We start from the raw sequence: 14,003 nt of genomic DNA on the forward strand, positions 1-14,003 counted from the left end.
TATAATTCCTCGGACGACAAGTCTGCCATCCACAATCCAATATTCTTCTCTTGTTGCATGTAGAGATTGTAGAGTCGCATTTGTTCCCGCATGCATCAACCTCTCATGAGTTTCTCTGACGATAAGATTGGTTACAGGATGATCTTGGGGAGTAGAATGGATTTGATCATATCCCAAGTCCAAATTTTTTATCCTTCCTTCGACTTTCAATAATTTGTTTTCGATCACAGGATTCAGGCAAAGTTCTCTGCAAAGTTGTTTTTATCTCTTCGCCAGATAATGGGCCGACAGGAACCTGCTCTCTGCGCAAAATGCATAAGAAACGCAAACAGAGCGCAAGAACATGAATCAGTGAAGAGTATCGCTTCCATATGCACCATTTAATTTCTGGAAGGCAATTCATTACAATTTTTTGTTGGATTTCCAGTGTTAATCCCTTCAGATTGATAATCAGGCCACGTGTTTTCTGGTTGAATCAGCCAAGAAGGACCAGTCTTCCACTGGTGATTGCTTAGAAAATCTTAAGGTAATTGTCCACGTGAGATTGCATCTGCAGGATTCTCCTTTGTTGAAATATATTTCCAATCCTGTGGTCTTGTGATTCTTTGAATTTCAGATATGTGGTTTGCTTCGAAGGTAGAAAGTAAAAAAACCCCTACGGAAAAAAATGACATTAAAAAAATGACACTCATGAGTGTCGTATTTTGAGTGTGGTTATTTCGCTACCACACTGAAAAAATGACACTCAAAAAACGACATGGAAAATAATACATGATAAACATCGATTGAAAAATTATAATTCTAATCAATAATAATAATATGGCTGATTTAACAAATTAAAATTATTTGCATCCATTGCAAAAACAGGAGAGATAACGAACAGAATAAAATTCCGCGAATATTCGTAAGAATGCTGCCTCCTTATATACTTTTCAAGTTTCGTGTTAGTTGCGAAAGAGTTTGAAGCAACACCTCCTACGGAGCTTTGAGCGAACTACGTAAAGAGTGTCATTTTTTGAGTGTGGTAGCGAAATAACCATACTCAAAATATGACACTTATGAGTGTCATGTTTTTCATGTCATTTTTTTCCGTAAGAGAAAATAAATACATACAAATAAAATAAATACGTATTTTTTATAAACACAAGATCCGACAAAAAAACGTTAAAAATCGATATTATACCACAAACACATGTTAAATGATAAATATCCAAAAAGGGGTAACTTTGGGGTAATGCTGTAGAGGGTTGGGGTGGACAAAAATAAGTTATATAGGTCAAATTACTTGGTGGAGAGTCCTCTATAAATCCTAGTAGCCTAATGTTAACTTTTTTGAAACCCTCGCGAATGATTTTGATTTTTCGAAAATTGAAATTTTTCCTATGCATTTTACATGGGAAAATTAAAGTGCTCGGTGGCACCTGTTAATATGAATATATTTTAAAATAGAAAAATACGTATTTATTTTTTTTTGCATTGGAACAAATTGCAGGGTTTTCTTTCTTTTTTCCACTAAAAAATTTTTTTGGGCCACCCTAAGAGTCATGCGCACCTTTTTAATACTCTTAATTATAACTTGTATTTGTTTTTGCTGTTAAAATTTTGTCTAAAATAAAAAAAATAAGTTTCAATATAGATTTCCAGTAAAATCATTTTAAATAGAGGTGTGCAAACAGCTCGAATAGCATGGTCGAGCTCTAGCCGGGCTCGATACTCGAGCCAGGCTCGAGTTTTAGTTACTCAAAAATATTTGAGTGCTCGAAAAATTCAAGTGCTCAAAATTATTTTAGGTTGGATGGAATTTGGTTCAAGTTTGGATTGATTCTGCTCAGCTCTGATAGAAAAACGAAAAGCTTGAAATACTCGATCGAGCTTTTTGCACAACTCTAACTTTAAAGTACAGCTTTTCAACTATTTTTCTTAAAAATTTGAGTCAAATCGCAACAGGTGTTTTTGAGTTATAATTTTTTTTTAAAGAGCAGTTTCGTTATCTACTGCGCATCCATCGACTAATATTTTTCCAATTTTTTTTAGACCAAATTGACATTTTTTCAAGCAGAAATGGATTTTTTAATTTTAGTTTTGAAAAATGGCACTTTTCACGAAATTGACGATTGTGTGTGCTCTTTATATGAGATAGGAACTTGAAATTTTTGCTAGTTGAGTATTTTTGAAGGTAGAATACGTCTAGAAACCATTGAGACAAATCGGTAACTTCTCACATACATCTGTGTGATATACCCGTGTGGAATCCCTCTACAACAGATGAAGCAAATTCAAATGACTCTCCTAATGAAATGGATGTTGTTGAAGAACATGAGAGAAGTTTACAACTTTTTTGATAAATGATAGGAAAAACAGTATTTTTACACAGAAAAAAATAATTAGTTTTTGTTCTCAAATTTTCTTCTTTAAACTTCTGATTAAGATAAACATTGTAAAAAATTTTTAAGACAGAAATTTGACTAGAAAAATATTTTTTTCCAAATTGTTGATTATAAACGTTGTGAACTTTACTAAAGTGTTGAAGAAGAAGCAGAGGAATTAGAAGAAAAAGAAATGATGTAGAAGAAGTTAATTTAGATTTAAGTAAACATTTTTAAAGTGTAGAAAAGGCTTGAAAACGTTCAAAATGGCCCTAACAATTAAAAGCATTACAAACTTTTTTAGTTTTTATTATTTCTCTGGTACATTTAACATCATTATCCATGAATGTTCGATATTGGCAGACACAAAATGATAATGTTTTGGTGCACAATAGGATATATAATGTCAATTATAGTATAGAAAATTACCACTAGTGAGCAGCAAATTTCATGTGCATACAATTTTTTAATGTTATATAAATGAATTTTCAATTTCTTGTGTACAAATGAAACATAAGTATTTATTTACAGGCAATCAATGCTTGTTATTGACACTGCGAAACCCAATCAAAAAACACATCTTTAAGTTTTTTTCCAAACAGTGTCATATAAATCAGTGCGCTTTTGTTTAGAAATTGGAATTTGTGATCTCACCTCATCAATTATACTTAAATCTGTAAAATAGTAAATTATTAAAAAGGCTTGATGAAATTCTGCGCTTAATTTGCGCGACTATTGCGATTCCGAAAGTACACAACTTTTCTATTTACATAAGTTATTTCAGATAGTAAATAATTAAGTTTATTCGGAATCGCAAAATCGAAACATTCCCTCAAATTAAGCGCACGATTTTAACAAGTCAATTAAAAATAATTATCAGTTTAATTTAATTTCTTTTTCATTAATATTTCATAATAATCTTCACTTCCCTACCAGCAATGGATATTACAGGATAACTTACGGACATCCTAGTCATGTCCGGAAATCAGAATATTCCTAGGATGTCAATTCCCGGACATCTTTAGAAGGTTTGACGGATATCCTGAATATCCGGATGTTGTTAGGAGTTTCACACTTTTGATTTATAAAAAAAGAAACATTTCTATTAAAGTTTTTATTTTTGCTTTTACCTATATCTTCAATTATCATATCCTCTTTTTCTTCCAATTCTCGCAAAACAGAACCCCATGGATCAGTAAGTTGGGTATGTCCATATGCAATGTAACCATCACCTGTTCCTCTTGCAGGCGAAACACACGCAACATATAATTGATTATCAGTTGCTCGCGAACGTTGCAAAAGAGTCCAATGCAGTTGGCCAGTTGTTAGATTGAAAGCTCCAGGATATATTAGCATATGACATCCTACAAAATTTTATAAGTCATTACATCAAACTATATTTGAAACTTATAGCAGGGCTCGAACCAGTGAAAGTAGGGTAAGACTCCGTCAGAAAAAAAGCGATTTGCAAGTGGTCTTCCGATTTCTTCGAAACCTTGGGAAATAGAAGTCTTATATGAATTAAATTTAACCCTAAAAGGATTTTGAAAAATTTTCAAAATGGCGGCCGCTACGCCATATTGAAAATGAGTGTTGCGTTTTTTTCAAAAATTAATAACTCTGAAACTTTTAGATCGATTTTAATAAAATTTACAGGCGATATAGTTAAAAATACGTAGTTTAATTTAATATTATGAACAAAAAAAAATTTCCAAAATTTGTCAAAAAAAAAGTCAAAAAAATTTTTTGAATTAATTTTTAGTTCAGTTGGCCTAATTTTTGAATTTTCTAATAAGTAAATATCGATTCCTTGTAATTTCACCTTTCATTTCATAAAAAAAATTTTATGGAGACTCTAATAGTTCTCGAGATATTGCGACTTTAGTGGGAGCGCGTACCGCGGAATTAAACTCCGTAGCGAGGTGGAATATGAAGCGAGCGTACAAACGTGCGCAATAGGGTGTCCGTAACAATGCGACTTTCGAATTTTGTTTACGCCACCCCCCAGTTTAGTTCCAATAAAATAAAAAAAAATTTCCCAAAATTTGAAGCCGATTGATTAATATTAACACGTGCCAGAGATCCATCGAAATTTCCCATTAAAAATACATAGGAAAAATGCACTTTTTAAAAAAAAATTAATAACTTTTTTAATTTTAATGCAAAAAATTCTCCAGGTCACTTTTGCCTTCATTTTTAGCTGCACTATAAGATAGCACTTTGCCAAAAATTTAATTTTGAAAAATTTTTAAAATGGCGGATGATTAAAGTGGGTCATAAAAATGCACCACAATATATCCAAGGTTTTAACACATAAGTGTTGTCAAAAATTCAAAAAAATTACTTACTCGGGGCTATTTTCGATCGTTCTTCATGAATCTGATATCAGAAATTAATTTTTCCAAATTTTCGATCCAATATGGCGGGTTCAAAATTTTGATTTTCTACATTTTTAAAGTAAAAATTCTAAAACAACGTCAAGGGCGATTTTTGGAAGCGCTATTTACACTCAGAGAAAAAGTTTATTTCACTTAACCAAACTGTTTAATTAACCTATTTTATTTGTCACGATAAAACAATTTTGTACATGTGTGAATTTAAAAATGGCGATCTCACTTGTCTACAGTCCGCGTTCGCGTCAAATTTATTTGTTAAATCGGTAAATCAAAGAAAAAAAATTATAAGTGTCGGTTAAATAAATATTAAATACCTTGTGTTCATTGACTTACTGCATATTTAATTTGTACCAGTGAGAAGAATATTTACAAAAAGGTTTTGTGAAGTTTTCAGTTTGTTGTTTCGAATAAACTTTTTTCTGAGTGCACGTATAAAAATCATAATTATAATATGTTTAATGTAATATTTCAAATGTTTTTTTACAATTAAGTAATTTTGTTTATATGAAGAAATACATATATAATATTTTACTTAATTGTTATTTATTCTCCTCTAATAATGTTTGAGTTTCCTAATTTAATATTTTCTAGAATACATATTATTGGTTAATTTATAATTTATTATATGTATAATTTTAAAATATCAATAATTATATAATAAATTATAAATTAACCAATAATACGTACTAGAAAATATTAAATTAGGAAATTCAAATATTATTAGAGGAAAATAAATAACAAAATTAAGTAAACAAAAATATTTATTTAAATAAACCAAATACGTTTACTAAAACTATTTATTTGAATCAAACAAATCTTTTCTCTTGAAATAAACAAATTTTTTAGTTATATTAAATAAAGTTTTTTGGTTAAGTGTAATAAGCATTTGGTTAATACAAATAAACGTATTGGAAGAAATTTTTTGGTTGAATCAAACAAACGTTTGGTTGACTGTATAGCAATGCATTTATTTGGTTGATTTAACCAAAATTTGGTTGATTCGAACAAATTTTTTTCTGAGTGTACGAATCTAATGTTAAAATTTTATTTTTCAAATTATTCGATCCACTATGACGGATTCAAAATTATGATTTTCTACATTTTTAAGTAAATAGTCTAAATATTAATTTATAGATTAATATTTACAAAAAATAATTATTGGGATGTTTTCGAAACTCTTTTATAGAAATTTAACTTTTTATACCTCTGCTCTTAAAAATCGATTATTAAAGGAATATTTAAAAAAAAAATTTGAATCCGCCATGCCATATTAGATTCGGTAATTTAAAAAATAAATTTTTAACATTAGATTCGTAAATAGCGCTTCCAAATATCGCCCTTGACGTTGTTTTAGAATATTTACTTCGAAAATGTAGAAAATTAAAATTTTGAACCTGCCATATTGGATCCAAAATTTTGAAAATTAATTGTTACGGACACCCTATTGTGCACATTTGTACGCTCGCTTCATATTCCGCCTCGCTACGGAGTTTAATTCCGCGGTACGCGCTCCCACTAAAGTCGCAATATCTCGAGAACTATTAGAGTCTCCATAAATTTTTTTTTATGAAATGAAAGGTGAAATTACAAGGAATCGATATTTACTTATTAGAAAATTCAAAAATTAGGCCAACTGAACTAAAAATTAATTCAAAAAATTTTTTTGACTTTTTTTTTGACAAATTTTGGAAATTTTTTTTTGTTCATAATATCAAATTAAACTACGTATTTTTAACTATATCGCCTGTAAATTTTATTAAAATCGATCTAAAAGTTTCAGAGTTATTAATTTTTGAAAAAAACGCAACACTCATTTTCAATATGGCGTAGCGGCCGCCATTTTGAAAATTTTTCAAAATCTTTTTAGGGTTAAATTTAATTCATATAAGACTTCTATTTCCCAAGGTTTCGAAGAAATCGGAAGACCACTTGCAAATCGCTTTTTTTCTGACGGAGTCTTACCCAGTACTTAAAAATACGGACTTTACGGACCAATTACTGATAAAAATATAACCAGTCCGAGTCAAATAAGAGAACATTTTACTTAAAACTATAAATTAAATTTTTCCATAACTGTAACTGATATAAATAATTATGTTTAATAAAATTGATTTACTATTGATTAATTAACATTAAATTGTTATTATTGATATTTTATAAAATCAAAGACGTTCAACGATATTGACACTCAAACAACGAAATATCCGCCTAGCTTTTAAGTTATTTCATTTTGTGATTTTTATCGTCACCTTAGCATTAGTAAAATTATATTTCAAGAATAAGTACAATAACTTTAGAAAAGAATAATTTTTTCCAGGATTCCGATCAAAATTCCCTGACTTTTCCAGGTTTTTTCAAGGTTAATAAAATTCCCTAACATTTCCAGGTTTTACAGGTTGCGTCCCTGGTAAAAATTTCGGACTAATTCCGGATTAAATACGGACAGATTAGTACGGATTAGTCCGAAAATTGTACGAAAAAGGTCCGAAAATGATCCGCGCTAGTCTGATATCAATCCGAACGAAAACCTGAATCCGAAAACACTCCGGAGTAATCCTGAATGTCTACGAATTTAGTCCGTAATTAGTCCACAACAATCCAAATTTATGACCGGTGAAGAATTCTTCTAAAATAAGTAAGGAATTATCCGATATCAATATGTAAAGAATACGGAATCAGTCCGCAACAATCCGAGTTTAATCTAGTTAAAAAAACTTAAACCGCAAAATGTCCGGAGCAATCCGAACTCTGTAAGCTAGAAATCCGGTATTAGTACGCAACAATTTGAAATTAAATGTGGCAAAATCCTATTCTGAAAGAAGTACGAAACAATCCGAAATCTGTATGCTAAGAATCCGAAAATTGTCTGCAACAATCCGGATTTAATCCAACTAAAAGGTATAATAAATAAATACGAAATAAATACAAAATAATCCGAGATTTGTACACAAAGAATCCGACATTAGTCCGCTTCAATTCGGAATTAGTGTGGTAAAATCATATTCCTAAACAAATACGAAACAATATGTAAACAATATGTATGCTAAGTATCCAGTAATAGACGGTCACCCGAATCATATTATATCCCTGGTAAAAATGTCGGACTAATCCGAATTAAATCCGGGCATATTAGTGTGGATTAGTCCGATAATTGTACGAAAATGATCCGCGTTAATCTAACATCAATCCGAGTGAAATTGTGAATCCTAAATCAGTCTGGAATAATCTTAAGTGTCTGAATTAAGTCCGTAATTATTACGCAACAATCCGAAATTATGTCCGTTAGAAAATGTATCTAAAATAAATACGGAATAATCCCCAATCAATATGTAAAGAATACGAAATCAGTCAGCAATATTCCGAATTTAATCCAGTCAATCCGAATAATATCCAATCAAAACACCCCAGTCCGAAAATAAGTCTTATTATTATAGGAATTTGTTAATATATATGTTACCGGCAAAACCCGAAGTCCAGGCAAAACCCGAATTGCCTAGGCAATTCGGGTTTTGCCTATGATTTTAGGAAATACCCGAATTTCCTAGAGATTCATAGGCCAAACCCGAATTGCCTAGGCAAAACCCGATTTCCCTAGGCAATTCGGGTTTTGCCAAAGCCGTTTTAGGCAAATTGAAAATCAAACTAAATTGAATTAAATTAAATTAAATTTATTGCAAAAAATATTACTATGACGCAATTGATCATAAGAAAATAGTCTTAGTTGAAAGAATTTCTTTTTCAATTTACCAAATGGCTTGTATTGAGTCATGCATTGATGTAAACAAATAGTAAACGAACTGTTCTTCATAGCTCACTATTAATTAGTGTCTCTTTTGACTTTAAATTGTACATACCATTCGAAATGAGTAACGAAAATTTTATTCAAAAATGGAAAAGCGATTTTTATGCGGCGGTAAATAAATCTGCAAATTATAAAATAATTGTGCAAGAGAAGTATGATGATATTTTAAAGGATGTGAAAAGTGGAAAATTAAATGTAGTAAAAAGTAGCCTTAAGTACAGAAGGTTGAAAAGATATGACATTTTAGAAGTTGCGGGAGTACAAAAATTGATTTTAAAAAAAAATTAACCGCCGCATAAAAATCGCTTTTCTATTTTTGAATAAAATTTTCGTTACTCATTTTGAATGGTATGTACAATTTAAAGTCAGAAGAGACACTAATTAATAGTGAGCTATGAAGAACAGTTTGTTTACTATTTGTTTACATCAATGCATGCCTCAATACAAGCCATTTAGTAAATTGAAAAAGAAATTCTTTCAACTAAGACTATTTTCTTATGATCAATTGCGTCATAGTAATATTTTTTGCAATAAATTTAATTTAATTTAATTCAATTTAGTTTAATTTTCAATTTGCCTAAAACGGCCTTGGCAAAACCCGAATTGCCTAGGGAAATCGGGTTTTGCCTAGGCAATTTGGGTTTGGCCTATGAATCTCTAGGAAATTCGGGTATTTCCTAAAATCATAGGCAAAACCCGAATTGCCAAGGCAATTCGCGTTTTGCCTGGACTTCGGGTTTTGCCGGTAACATATACAATCCACAGACAGTTCAATACAATCCAATTCAAAGACTTAATCCGGAATGATTTTAGAACAAAAACCTGTCCATAAGCAAACTATTTCGGATTAGCTGCGGATTCACTGGTTAAACCAACCGGATTACTTCTGCATTTACTAGTTGCATATGATCTGACTAACTGCAGACTAAACCGGACTAATTACGGATTCAATAGTGATAAAAAACGGTATTATTTTTTTAAACTTAATTCAGGGTGAAAAAACTCCACAATAAACCTTACTGTTGCGGACAAATTCCGGATTAGTCCGAAATCGGTCCTACTTTTTATTCAGCGTATTTACTTATAGTAAATAAAATATTTAATTCTGCAGTCAATTTGTTTTTACTAATTTACTAGTATCATTAGTTATCTATTTTAGTTCAGTTGCTGGGGTAGTACTTTCATCCCATTATAGTCATTCCATTCCTTAATTTTAAGAAACTTATAAATTACCCGTTACAAATTATCAAAATAAGCATTGTACCGTAAAACCCAAAACTTTTACCCCCTCTTGAGGAAAATTTTTGAAAATAATTGAAGTTCGGAGAAGAATAAAAAATTATTTCTAAAGATAATTGAAATTTTGATGTGAATTTTTACAAATTTTCGAACATAATTGAATTTCTGCAATCATTTTTAATTTCTCTAAAATTATCCAAATTATATCCATTTACGAACTTTTCATCCTTTTTGAATAAAATTACGGACTTCAAGAAAAGTTACGGACTTTTTTACGGGATTTACGGACCTAGTTCGAGCCCTGCTTTTATAGCAACAATGAATTTAATACAAACATATAAGCTGTAAATTGTTTATAAAAATTAAAGTTTACATTATATTAATTCTTGGAAATAACATTTCTCACAGAAATACGTATAGCCAATTTTCGATAAGTTGAAAATCCCTATTTTTCCCATACAAATAAGTAGGGGAAGTGCGCCAGTTGTGGGCACCCCTACGTAAACTTTGACAGCAAGCAGATTTTACTGATCTAAGTATTGCAAGTCGTGTTCGTTGACAATACGGACTTTTCGTATTGATAACGAAACAAATATATGCATTTGTGTAATAGCTGTGAGCATAATAAAGAAAATTTGCATTAAATAAATAAAAAAGTAATTTTGTATTGTTTTCGAAGAGCAACATATGGGTGTAGATTCGTTCAGAAAAAAAGGGTTTAATTTTTTTTTTTTCAGTGTTGTTATTATATTTTGTGATATACCTTCGTGTTTAACCAAAATCCTGCATCACAAAATGTGTTGATCTTTTTAAAAAATGACTGTCATTCCTGGTTGTGGGCACCTTTATGTTAAGAAGGCTCTACCATCTGACAATGATGTGGACTACTGTCTCATCTATCTAAACTTTCTGCCAAGGAAAGTGACAGCCGCAAACTCCATTAAATGCGATGAATATAGTCGTTCAGTGCATTAGAAGTGCGTGAAGGCCTAAGTGGGCCTAAGCACAATAGCTTCGCGAACGTGAAGGAGAGTCCAGAATAGAGTCGAAGTCGGTATGAACGCGCTGATATTAACGCGCTCGTCCATATGGAATACATAGGAGGAGCGCGTTAGTATCAGCGCGTTGAGACGCATGAGATAGACAAGGACACAAATATATCTCTGTCCTTTTCTAACTCATGCTTTGCGTTCGCGAACGACTTTCGCGAATCTATTGTGCTTAGGCCTTTATTGTGCGTTAAAATCTTCGCGAAAGTTGTTGTTCGACGCCTTATGGTATGCGTACTAGCTACTTCACATGCAAGCATTATGCTTTTGTTAGCGATGAGCATAGTGTGAAAACGTGTCATCATTTTTGTTCTTTATCCCGGCAAAGTCTCTTAAAATAAAGAAACTTTCATTTCTTCTTTATTTGTTTTGGTTTCCTTTAATATTTTTTCATTTTTAGCGGATTTTTCAAGGGTGCCCACAACCGGATACAAAAATTTTTTTGTCAAAAAATTTCCATTTCACTAAATTTCTAATATGTAAAACTTTTTTATTTAAAGGAATCAATTTAATTCCTTTACTGACAGTCACCTTAGACCTCTAGCTTTAAATTCGTACACATACATTTGTATAATATGCACATGGACAAATGTTATGAGGCAAAAACAAAAGGGTGCCCACAACCGGAACACTTCCCTTACCCATTTTTTGGTTGAAAATTTGACTTTTAACTTTGAAAGTTTACTAATTTAAAAAAAATATTTATTCTTAAAGTCGGTAACGTATTTCTGTAACTATTTCTACAGGCATATATAAATTAAGAGAAAAAATTTTATTTTGTTCCAGATTAATTTTTAAAATCTGCATACTGCGTGCAGCGGAGGCCCTAAGAAAATCGTTTGTTGCAAACGGCTCTCACTGTGAACATTTTGTAATAATTTTAAATAAAAAAAATTTTTTGTAATTTTGAAAAAATGCTTCTTTTTATATTAATGGCCCTATATATATGTTAATTACCATATAATATACTATTTTCCAAATGAGGGTATGTCCGTAATGTTTTTATAAACGGAAAATTAGAGAACAATTTTGTTTCAAGTTTTTCTTAGAGGACATTATTTGTAAGTACAAATAATTTAAATTTGAAGCCAAATTTATGTACATCGTCTCATTATTTTTCATTTCGTTTTTAAAAATTATGCAAACTGCAACCTCATATTTTCTAAATACTGTTTTGTGTATTTTTTTACAATATTTGTTTATTTCTTCTAGAAGATGTTATTAAAGTAGATTTAAAATACCTTGATTTCTATAAATTCGTGCTAGTTCCTCAAATCTGATGTCGTAACAAATACCAATTCCGATTTTGCATCCTTCGATTACAAAAGTTGCTAAATTTTCTCCAGGACTCAAAGTATCGCTTTCTCGGAATGATATTTTACCCTTTATATCAATATCAAATAAGTGGATCTAAAATATATTTTTATATATTAGGTATATTTCAAAATGAAGTTTCAAGTGGTTTTTCAATTTGTATTGAAAAATTTTGATTATTCATCATTAAACTAATTTAAAAAAGAAACAGTTAAAAGCATTAACATATTTTTAACACGAAATTAATAATAATCAAAATATATTTTTACAAAACTCCTTTCAAGCATATATTAATTTACAGTTTTCAATTGCACTTCCATCTTTAAAATTTTAGCTTAATTACTTTTTTTTGTAATAAATATTATGAAAACATGTTAAAATAGTAAAGTAAATGCGCCTTTTGTAACAGGGGCGTAGCCAAAAATAAGTTTCGGGGAGGGGGTTATGGAATTTGATAAGAGGTGTACTCAGAATAAAATTAGAAATTTAGGCTTTTACATATGTTTTTCGAAAATTTCGGGGGGGGGGGGGGGTGAATCCCCAAACCCCCCCTGGCTACGCCCCTGTTTTATAATAAAATTTGTAAATCGAAAGAATTCTTCTACCTTTCTGTACTTTGCAATTAATTTTCCCTGAGGATCCCAAACGGTAGCCGTGTTATACAACTTATCATCATCTCTTTCAGGAATTGTACCGCCAATGACATAAATTTTATTTTTTTTAGCAGCTTCTGATAATGCATTACTTGTTTCACCATTGGGAATTGTTTCCGCATATTTTGGAAAGTGTGCTAATTATTTAAAAATAATAAATAATAATTTAATAGTATTAAAAAATATTTAGCAAGTAATTTAATTTAAATTTACCTGTTCCATACGGAGAATTAAAACATTCTGGCAAAGTGACAATATCAGCTCCCTTTTTTTTTGCTTCCTCAATAAATGAAATTGCTCTCCTTACATTTTCAGATTTTTCATTTCCAACTGCAAGTTGAACTAGTCCTAAGCGCAATTCTGTAAAAAAGAATTGTAACTAAATATATAATCGTAAATATTTATAGAAAAATAACAAGTAGCAATAAAAAAATAATTAATTATTATTAAATAAATATATTTAATAATGTATTATAAGTTATAAATAAAAAATAATTTATTCAAGATATGAATAATTGAGGATCCGAAGCTTAAAAGGGCACTTTTAGCATTGATTTTAAATGGTAAAAGTGCCCTTTTAAGATCCGGAGCCTCAATTAATAAAATTGTAAAAATATAATTAAAATTGCAAACAACTTTATTAGAATAAAAAATTAATTTTCAACAAAGTATACTTAGCAATTTATTTAATTGTACAATAAGTTTTAACCTAATAATAATGCGTTTGATAAAAATTACGTACTTGTCATTATTCGTCTCGTGATGTTATTTTGTAGCATATCCCTAAGGTTATGTTAGGTGTAACTGGAACTCAAAGTTTTACACGATTTTTATGTATTCTGATTACTGTTATCACGTGGTTTGTGGTAAAGAAATTCGTCTTATGATTATAAAGTCATAAGATAACAAAGTCAACTATGATAACAATATTTCAAAAATTAAGGAAACTAATTAAATATAAATTAAGTTGAGTTCAAAATATTTAATTTATATTTTTCTTTGCGCTTATTTAACACTAATAACTTTATTATAAATATCATTTAAAATATATTTTATAATTTCTTTTCTGTTAAAATCTTTATTTAAACTATTTTGTATAAAAATCCTATATAATACGTGAAGATGTAAAAATCAAAATTACACAGAAAGAAGCATTAAATATTAAATGTAATCCTTTAAAAAGA

At 30.1% G+C, this 14,003-nt stretch overlaps 1 protein-coding gene across 1 annotated transcript; it reads right to left on the reverse strand.

The window, feature by feature from the left end:
• Window positions 1–2,659: 2,659 nt before the first annotated feature.
• Window positions 2,660–13,717, reverse strand: LOC122503646 (omega-amidase NIT2). Its single transcript, XM_043614271.1, has 6 exons — window positions 13,562–13,717; window positions 13,033–13,179; window positions 12,772–12,956; window positions 12,094–12,262; window positions 3,497–3,730; window positions 2,660–3,040 (listed from the first exon to the last, which is right to left on the reverse strand). Exons 1-6 carry the CDS (start codon window positions 13,596–13,598, stop codon window positions 2,949–2,951), a joined length of 864 nt encoding a protein of 287 aa, XP_043470206.1. The 5' UTR covers window positions 13,599–13,717; the 3' UTR covers window positions 2,660–2,948.
• Between the last annotated feature and the right edge of the window lie 286 nt (window positions 13,718–14,003).

This window comes from Leptopilina heterotoma, unplaced genomic scaffold (genome assembly GCF_015476425.1).
Source record: "Leptopilina heterotoma isolate Lh14 unplaced genomic scaffold, ASM1547642v1 Lhet_267, whole genome shotgun sequence".
NCBI classification, from domain to species: domain Eukaryota; kingdom Metazoa; phylum Arthropoda; class Insecta; order Hymenoptera; family Figitidae; genus Leptopilina; species Leptopilina heterotoma.

Coding starts and splice junctions, on each gene's coding strand:
- LOC122503646 (XM_043614271.1), bottom strand. CDS start 13,598: ATGCTACAAAATAACATCACGAGACGAATAATGACAA. Junction 13,180..13,561: donor CACGAGACGAATAATGACAA/GTACGTAATTTT, acceptor TCTTTTTTACAG/AATTGCGCTTAGGACTAGTT. Junction 3,041..3,496: donor TATGATAATTGAAGATATAG/GTAAAAGCAAAA, acceptor ACTATTTTACAG/ATTTAAGTATAATTGATGAG.